At 36.7% G+C, this 10,429-nt stretch overlaps 1 protein-coding gene across 1 annotated transcript; it reads right to left on the bottom strand.

Annotated features, from left to right (window-relative positions):
- Positions 1-310: 310 nt before the first annotated feature.
- Positions 311-9,051, bottom strand: LOC132063080 (uncharacterized). Its single transcript, XM_059455511.1, has 5 exons — positions 7,368-9,051; positions 6,451-6,635; positions 4,952-5,122; positions 3,317-3,769; positions 311-978 (listed from the first exon to the last, which is right to left on the bottom strand). The coding sequence occupies exons 1-5, from the start codon at positions 8,857-8,859 to the stop codon at positions 538-540; spliced, it is 2,742 nt and encodes a 913-aa protein (XP_059311494.1). The 5' UTR covers positions 8,860-9,051; the 3' UTR covers positions 311-537.
- Between the last annotated feature and the right edge of the window lie 1,378 nt (positions 9,052-10,429).

Here is a 10,429-nt window from a genome sequence, read left to right as displayed (position 1 = left end):
TCTTGTGTTTTACCCCTGTCAACGGGTAACACTCATCTCCAGGAAAAAAGTGAATAGCAAAATAAGCTACATGTATCACCAACCAGACTGTTGAAATTATGGCTAGAAGAAGATGATAACAAATTTGGAAAAAGCAAATTGCTAAGACAAAGATGAGGGGAGGTACATTCAGCTACAACAGCTTCTACGTTAGGCAATAAATTCGCTGAAAGTAATCTCAATCTATTTTCCGGAAACTAATACAACGAATTGAACTTTCCATAAAGAGAATGGTTAACAAATATAAAAAGATAACAGCAAAATACAATGCTAAACACTAAATGATGCATTCTTGCAGTGAAAGCGTGAAACAGTACAACTGCCTCACCATTTTTCAGGGTAGAGGAATAAACAAAGGTGCATTTTAAATAACGAGTGATGTACACCTCCTCTATGGGAAAATTTAAGTGATACAACAAACTAACTTCAATTTACAGGATTAGGAATTAGGTCAAAAAATTTCAAACCAACTAGTGCAGCAGAAAAATAAAAACAGTTCTAAGAGCCTTGTCTCCTCCGTTTTATTCTTTCTAGAGCGCCAAGAGGGCCATCACTATCATTATTCTTGGCAGCAGAGTCGTCCTCTGCTTCAATGCCTTCGTCCCTCTTACGGATTAGACCTCCAAACACTGCATCAGGGACGTCCTTCTGTGCTATTTCAATCTTCTCATCCTCTTCAGAATCAATTTCCTCGGGTAGATCAATATCCTCATTGTTTGCTGTGACTTTCTGTCCATTCGACTCAACTACTCCTGCACTTACAAATCCAACTACCCTGCTCTGTTCTTTCTTTGTATCATTTTCAGGAGGCACTAACTGCCTCTCAAGAGCTGCCATCTCATCATCAGCAACACCAGCTTTTTTCAAGACATCCTTTGCTTCCTCAAGTGTCTGCAGCTGATCCTTTTGCATGAGATACTCGGGTAGGATAAAATGTGTCTGCAGGTATAAGAAGCATTTCAGTATGGTCCATCAACGAAGTACAAGAAATGCAGACATGTAACAAAATAATTACATCAAAAGAAATATAATACCAGGTCCATGAGTGTTGATATACAAAACTATTTAAAAGGATATGTACAAAGAAAAGGTCAGAAAGGTGAAACCAAGGGAAGGAGATAGAGAGGAGTTCCCTAAACCATGGTTTTACTTTACACCACAGATCTGCCTTAAACCTATACTTATTTCCTTACTTATGGAGGAACTAATCGATAGCAGTAATATGAGAACTCCATGGTGCATGCTATTTGCATATGATTTTGTGTCATTGACAAAACTAGCAAGTATGTTAACCCAAAACTAGAACTATAGAGAAGGTGAGCAATATAGTGAGGGTTAGTTGAAGTAAGACAGAGCAGAGTTACTTCTAGTTTAGCTTCCAAAAGAATGAACATAAACTGAGATTGGATAGGGTTCTGGTAACTGGTAACTACTACAAACAACTCACATATACTTTCTGATAGGTCAGGTAATTCAAATATCAAGGCTCAATCTTCCAAAAAAAAATGCAACGATAGATGAAAGGTGAGCATAAAGAACTAAAATAGGATAATTCAAATGGGGCACCATAGGAGTATACTATGCAATAGACGATACTTAAGAAGGTGAAAAGCAAGTTCTATATAACAATTCTGAGACCCACAATGTTACGAAATGAGGCAACATTACAAGGAATGGATGTTGGCTCCTCAACAGCCAATATATTCATATCGGTGTTCCACAAGTATGAATGTTAAAACGAATATCTAATCTTACCAGAAATTAACTAGAAATGATCAAATTAGACCAGGATATAAGCAGGGGATATAGAGGATAAGTTAAAAGATGGTTCGGCCACATTATAAGATGGTCACTTTTTTTTTTTTTTTTTTTTTTTTTGATCAAGTAAAGATTTCATTGATGATAAACAGGCCATCTTGGCAATATAAAGAGATATACCAAAAAAGGAGAAACCTACAAATATGGTTCTCTCCGCAAGACACCCAATCCTCTATACAAACAGGAATTACATGGGTGCACCAAAAAAAAAAAATAAGGGATCGGAGACTACTCCTCAATTGAGCAAAGCTCATCTCCACCCCTTCAAAAGCTCTCCTATTTCTCTACTTCCAAATATAAGATGGCCACTTAAGATGGTTCGGCCATATATTACGTAGATCTCCAAATTCACTGATCCGGTAGTGCGACATGTGACAATTTAAGGTGCTAAAAGAGGAGGTAGATCTAAAATGACAGAACAGTTTGGAAGGAGAGAAATCAGAGATGTTTTGAAGATAAGCAGCGCAGCATGCAGAAAATGAAGATGAATTGTTTAGCTATTTACTATTTTTGGTGTAAACAGGAAATGTTAGATCGACAGTAGATATTTTAACAGCTATTGACTGGTTGTAATTTAGTGGAAATAGGAAGGCAATGTAAGCTGTAATACTTTTGAAGGGGGTGTAGTCCCAAAAGACCTAAAATCTCTCACAAATGTATATTTAGGTTAGAAGAAAAAAAAAACACAATGGAAGCAAATGACCACAGTATAGGTAATACCAGCTAGTTGGGGTAAGGCTTAGTAATTGTTAGAGAACTTGCATTAGATCTAATATTTGCCAAAGTCCTCTTAGTTTGGTTAAAGACTTATATATCACTGAAGAGTTGAGATCTAGAGAACCCTAAATTGGCCTTAAAAGACAAGGTTTTTTCAATATTGGATTGCATGGACCAGAATATAACAGAACGTATATAGAAGATCCTTGTAACCGACTAGTTTGAATGTTAACTGTTTCAAAAAAAAACAACTAGTTTGAAATTAAGGTGTAGTTGACTGATTTGATTGATATAATATACCAAGTCCATGATAGTTCATACACCAAAAGTTAAAAATGGTAGTTAAGAACTACATTATGAGCCCTTCCTATTTTCAAGGAATTCCTCACATAAAACATAAGTAGCTCTGATACAATAGATTTCCCAGTGACCCAGTCTAAGCAGAAGCTAGGTCGTCATCTTCCAAAGTTAATTATACGCCATGTTGGATGATACGCATCCCAAAGTAATTATTCTATTCTGATTAAGTTGGTACTAGTATTCTGACCAGATTAATCCTTCTTATACAAGGGCCAAGGCTCCTTCCTATTAGAAGCCATCAAGTACCATAACAATTTGTCTACTTCACCTTCTTCTATGCCGCAGGTACTTTTTTTGTGAGAATACTATTAAGCTCCCTAATTTACTCATCTCAAGGACATCATAGGTGGCTAACTTAATGATTAATTGAGCATTTATTTACCTGGCTGTAGCTTGCAGATACACTCCTCTTCACACGGAGCATCTCGCGGAAGGTATCCTCGTTTCCATGCTGCACCTCAAACTCATGCCACTTGTTCCAGAAATCAGGGTCAGATCTAGGGTCTGCGAATTGTGATGAGTGCTTGTATAGTGCACGGGCACGATCAATTTCTCCTAGGCTCTTCTCAAGTTCAGCATACTTTAAGCACATAACTTTCACATCCTTATCTGGAAGCCCAGACTCAATTGCTTGTTCGTATATCTCCCTTGTTCTTGGAACACCAAATATTTCAGCGGCACGAGCTATGTAGATCTCGTACATGCTCAATTTTTCATTTGCTGGGACAGCTTTTGTAGCTTGATCGTAAACCCTCATAGCCCGCTTTGCAAGACCATAGTCTTCCTCTAATTTAGCATATTGAAGATACAATGGCTTCACAGCATCAGCAGGAGCCTGGTGGGAATGGAGACACCACAAGGTGAGTATCCAAACATACTTTGGCAAATGGAATTTACGGAACATGCTTTAAGATGCAAGTATGCAGACAGGAGGTAGTTAGACTCTAAATAAGAGCCTCTACTAACAGCATAACACAAAATTTCTCCCATAACTTGGAAGTGCAACTATCATCCAAGAGATGGCCAATATAGGATTCTAGATTAAAACAACAGGTTTATGTGATATCGACAAATTACAGGCAACGTAGGTGAAGCTGGTGTATATTTATTGTGCATCCAAAATAAATATAAAATGCACACAGGTAGACATGAAAAGACCTCAAACTAACCTAAGGAATAAAAATCAAGATGCACAGCACAGTGCATAAAATGATTCAATGAGCTGTCCACAGTCTACACTGTCCTTTTTTTTTTTTTTTTTTTTTTTTGAACAGTTAACATTCTAGAAGGGAGATGGATTCTACAGTCTACACTTTTGATGCCCTTATCCACATAGAAATACTATCATATAATAAGTAGAGGATGATGGAAGACCAAAAGGATAATTAGGAAAGTAACTAATGAATAAAGATAAAAAGGTGGCTGAAGGGAGATGGATTTCCCGACACTTTTAAACAGAAACACATGCCTTGCACAACACATAGGTAGCCAATGATTTCTTTATTCCAAAAAAAAAAAAAAAAAAAAAAAAAAGAAGGTGGCCAATGATTTCTCCCATCAGCTTAAGCCTGTTGTTATCTGATTGATTGATACTAAATTGCACCCAATAAAAGGGGATGTTCCTGCTGTACAATGGGTATGCAAGTCCAAGGAGTTCGAATATCAGATCTGTACAGATGGTCAAAAAAGTGGCCGCTGCCCTTATGTATATTCTACATGCATAAGGATACGATATTGCTAATGAGAAGCAAATGTCCTCTATCAGATCGATGGTAACATCTCCCACATATTCATTAACGGATATCGAGAAAAACGAGGAAAAACTCATGAAATTATGAAACATTGGTTGAGAACCTGATATACCAATTAAAATAACGAATCCCTGAATTCCAAAAATGACCATCCATAAACTTACCTTCTTGGAGCGGAAGAAGAAGATTTTACAGTTCAGAATTATATCATAGCAAACCAACATTTTAATTTTTGACTAAAAACAAATCGTACCGCACATACATACCTCTTCTACAGCATGCTCAAATAACTCTCGAGCTCGTTCCAGCTTTGACTTCCCATATCTCTTCACAAATTTGGAGAGATAGGTAACCCATATATCCTTTACATGAGGGTACTTGAAGATCTTCACACCCCTCTCGTAAACCTTGAATGCATCCTCAAAGTACTTGTGATCCTAGAGAAAATGAATACCGGATGTTAGGTTAAACCAATTACACCAGAGAACAAAGATATTTCATATTCTTTTCTAGCGGTTATTTGCATTTTGTCTTTCTTAAAAAAGAGTTCTTTGCATTTTGCACTCTAATGTATGCATCTTTTCCATCTTAATCTTTTAATCCCTTTGTGAAATCATTAAAGAGTCATTTTCTGATGGATAAAAATAGTAATTATGTAATCAACAAATCAAGCAGAGTGAAGGGAGAGAGTATTGGAAAATGGGGGAGTTCAGGAAAAAGGGGCCATGCCCAGCAGCAATAGTCAAGCCATCCAGTAGATAGTCACTAACTATACAAAAGGCTCTTTCTAAATGGAAAATCAATAACACTAAAGAGTTCTGAGTCATAAAAGTACGAGTGGCATGATTTCATGCTGTAAGCAGACATTACGATAGCAATGCACAGCATAAGGACATTGCTCCAATAATTGGATTTGTGTAAAAGATACTATTTCATATTTGTTTACAACTTTCCTTTGGAAGGGAACTTTAAAAAAAAAATTGCCTAGCAAGAGGTAAACCAAGTAATTAGTAGTTCTATATTTAACTCATATACTTTGTTACTTAGCTTCCTAAGTGAGGAGAAGTGAAGAATGGGACACTCAGCATTCTATGGGGGAGAAGATCTAAATAGCAGTTCGATTGCAGAAGCTCCATGTTACCTACACAATGAATGTTCGCGGCCAGTTATTCACAGAGATGTTTCATCAAACATCCTTCCTAGTGACAAATTAGTATCCTAAGTATATTCTCAAACCAACAAATATGCTAGTTAAAGATCTTTTTTTTTTTTTTTTGATTAAGACAGTCTCTTGAGCCCCGACTGTCCTCGGGTGCACATAAGGAGTTTCCCCGTATGCACCACGGGTTACTCATGTTAAATTGTTTGCCTTCCTTGGTTTTCCCACACCCCAAGGCTCAAGTCAATTGCTCCAACCCCCGAGGGTTAGTTAAAGATCTTTTCCTAGAATACTATGTTTACTCATGTTGCCTTCCTTCTTTCTCCCACTATAGCCCCTTATCCCTATTCCTTGTCATTTCTCCCTTCCAACTCCACTTTCTTTTTGGCAATTCAATCCCTATTTTGCCCCTCACAGAATTATCTCTATTAAAGTTTTGCAAAATAATCAGTACGTTAGGGGGTAAATCGTAAAGAACAGGGAAAGATGCAAACTAGGAAATGGTTCATATACTACGAATGCAAAATGCAAAGAACTCCCCGTTCTTTTAAGACCATGTAAAACAGTAGGTTGATACATAGGTAACTATTAGAATGAAATTCATACCTCCAGAAGTACTGCATAATTTATTATAATCTGTGGTGTAGCAATTCGCAGATCCAAAATCCTCTCATAGACTGCACGAGTTGACTCTAAGTTTCCTAGACTCTCCTCCAAATCCACATACAATAACCATAACCTTAAAGATTTGTGTAGCTTAATTTGCACTGGTTCATTTCCATCAGCAGCAACTGCATGTTAAAATATGAAGAGAGAACCCAAGAGTTAGCCCAGATATTCATACAGCATCAATTGACAGCAAATGAAATTAGATATCTAGATTCCTCAGTCATGATATACTAAACATTTTCTTAAAACTTTTCAGCTGCATTTTGATGGACTTAGATTGGTCATGGAGTTCAAAGAACACAATGTAAAGCAAATGGTTAGTATTTTATAGACAGAAGGGTTTAAAAGTAGAGATAAATTTTAATCATCTAAGTTTCAGTTTCAAGAGAAACTGTCTTAGATCCTCTATGGGCTACCTGAATTTTTCCATATGCAAGCTTTTTTCTAACTATTTGTTACTTATGTAGATTGTTTTACGTCAAAAGTAACACGAGATCCACATTTTTTCCACAGGGCCTGGCTTTCTCATTTACATATAATGCTATACCTACAAAGTGGAATTGGTAGTACTAATCACAGAGTATCAAGTTCGCCACTGAACTTAGGTCTGCATTTCAACTCCATTTCTGGCGCTATACACTGTCATTTCAGGTTTTGAAATGACAAGTTTCGAAATTTAAGTTTTGGATCAATGGTAGTACCAATATAGCACTTCTTTGTACCCCATGCCTCGATTAGATCTAATGCTGAACTATTATTTAAGCTTGATGGGCTAAATACTTAACAAGCGCCTAGAATAAAGAAGCTATCATGAAAAAAGAGGAGCGCAGATACAAAAGGAAAGTCAGAATTACCTCTCCGTTTGACCTCGACAGTTGGTTCAGCAGTGGCACGTCTCATCAGTTCCAGAGCACCCTTGAAATTCCTGTGCCGTAGTTCCATCTCGGCCCATTCACACCAAACACTAGCCAGATGATCCACAGTTTTATAGTTCACCTGCACTGCCTTATCAAAGATGACTCTTGCATTTGCAATATCCTTATGGTTTTCATAAAGTTTTGCAAATGCAACCCACAAAGTATGTGGCTTCCCTACAGCCTTCATTGGGTCAATAGTTCTAACTGCCTCGGTGTATGTTAATATTTGCTTTGTCGGATTCCCTTCGAAAAGTTTTACCCTTCTATGCCATTGTTCTACGTTATGCGGATTTTGCCTCAAAAGGACACTATTCGCAAGCTCTGGCCTCCTATCCATAAGATGTTCTAGCCTAGCTAATCTCAAGTCAACATCCTTATCATCATTTAACCAAAACTCTCTAAGTTTCTTCTCCAATTTTGCCACATTCAACCTATCATCCTCTTCATCCACATCTTCCTCCACCCCAACCTCACTGTTACTCCCTTCATCCTCCACCTCACTATCACTCATCTCCTCCATTTTCAAAGCAAGCATACTCTCCTCAAACTGCGAGTAAGCATCAAATATAACACTAAAATCCCTAACAGTCACCACAGTCGTCACCCCTTCTTCGAAAATATCCCTCGCCTTCTCAACCAACTTCCTCCTAATATAATAATCCGCCAACGATGTCCAAAGCCTCCCAACCTCATCGGTAAACTTCTTAATCCCTCCTCTAATTATCGCATCCACATTCAAACCTGATATCTCAGTAGCATGCTGCGTTAACAAATCACACAACTCCAACCAAAGCCTATGTTTAGTCTTCCCTTTAATAGAATAAAACCTATCATCATTCAACACACCAGCTAACCTCTCGGCGGCCTCCTGCCACAACTCGGAATTCAACAAAAACTCAAGCAAATCCTCAATATGATTAGGATCATACTTCAAGTACCTCCTATAAACCCTAAGCGACGTCTCAATAGGAATTCCCCTTTGACTAACAAAAACCAAATAAGGTTCCCAAATCCTATCATGCTGAGTAACAGGCAATGCACATAACGCTCTATCAAACGTCCTTCGTGTTCGCGTAACAAGCTTCTGCTCAGTTAAACTCACCAAATACATTATCCAAATACGTGGCATTTTGTGCATTGTAACAAGTGCTCTCTCAAAAGTGTTGTTTAGAGTTTGGTACTGTGAGTGATTGATTGGAAGGTTACGAACTAATTCTAAGCGTTCACGGAGATAAGCGTGCCATAATTTGTAGCTACCTGGAAGTGCTTTTAAAGCTCGTTCGTAAATCACTGCTCGTTTTCTGAATGGCGAATCTGCTCGTGCTACTAAATAGCGCCACCATAGCTTTAGGCTGAAGGGATTTCTGAGTAGCTCTTCTTCGTACAATAGGTCATCTTGGCTGGGGTAGAGCTCCTTTGGGATTGACATATTGAATTTGGATTTTGCTTCAGAATGCGATTTGTACACGCCGGCGCAAATGGCCGGAAAATAGTGTGGGGGGGAATAATGGGTTTTGGGAGGAAAGGGGAAAACCCTACTGAATCTAGAATTGAGCAAGATACAGAGAAACAACCGGCCCAAGGCTTCTGTCTCCTTTTTCTTTTTTTTAGATTTTTTTTTTTTTTTGGGGAAAAGGACATGTATGGCCGGTCGGGTGAAACTAATTCCACCCGATGGCCAAAGTCGACTCAAATTACATCCCTCAAATTACATCCATCAAATTAATCTCATTTATTAACTAAAATTTAAATAAGATAATTTTCAAATAAAAATACAATATAAAAACATTTGAGGCGATTTTTATATATAGTATGTGTCATTTGCGTATAAAATATGTGTCAGTACCTATCTGTAATGTATAAAAACTATATAAAATATGAATCACTAAGGTATGTATCATTTTTGTATAATAATATGTATCATTTGTGTATATAATATGTATCAACACAGTGCAATTGCCTTGTATATAATAGAAAATTATATCATTGTTGTATATAATATGTATCATTTTTGTATAGAAAGTGTATATATAATTCCAGCATGTGTATATAAACTGTATCAGACTTGTATAGAAAATGTACCATACGTACAAAAAATGTATTATAGAAACCGTATCATTATGGTATATAATATATATTACTATTGTATATTTAAAAAAATATATCATATCATTATTGCATAATATGTGCATAATAAATGTATAATTAACGTATAATTTATGTATAATAAATTTATGATTAATTCCAGCATATGTATATAAACTGTATAATTTTTATTAGGCGCCTGGGTTGTTGGGCCGGTCAGCCTTGGCATTATTTTGGGCAGTACCCAAGCTATTTTTTGGCATTAATTTGGGCCGAGACACCTAGTGGGATTAAGCCTAAATAGTGGTTAAATATAGGATAGTTTGGGTACAGTGGACAATAAAGGTCCCCTTTTCCTTTTTTTTCTAGAGAAAACAACACTCCTATGAGCCCGTCGATTTGGATTAGCTTATAGTTTCATTAAAATGACTTTTAAATTCGTTTTTAAACTTTTGAGTGTTGTTACTGCCAACTTAAAGCCATATTGTGCTTAAAAATAAGCCAAAAAAATAATTGGGCCCGTTTGGCTTAAATTATCTAAAGAAAACGGCTATAAGTTCGAAAAAAAAAAAAATAAGCTGGGCTACCCCAACTTTTTTTTTTTTTTTGGCTTATAACGCTGCTTTTTTTAAGCCCATCCAAACAGGCTCCATATCTATTTGGAGAAAATATTTACCCGAAAAGATCCATATTTTTAATAGTACCTTAAATAGCCCTTTTATAATTTATTATACACTTTTACACAAGGTTGATACATTGTTGACAGTAAGTGTATCATATTCTATATCGTGTGTATAAACACTGGTGCAAAAAAAAAAGCTGGCTATGCGGATGTAAATTAAAAATATGGCTACATAGATGTAATATTTTATGTTGGATTGTATATTATTGAAATTATCTCTTTTTCTGCCCTT

This window comes from Lycium ferocissimum, chromosome 7 (assembly GCF_029784015.1).
Source record: "Lycium ferocissimum isolate CSIRO_LF1 chromosome 7, AGI_CSIRO_Lferr_CH_V1, whole genome shotgun sequence".
NCBI classification, from domain to species: Eukaryota; Viridiplantae; Streptophyta; class Magnoliopsida; order Solanales; family Solanaceae; genus Lycium; species Lycium ferocissimum.
The sequence above is the reverse complement of the archived record's forward strand: the minus strand, read 5'-3'. Positions and strand labels throughout refer to the sequence as shown.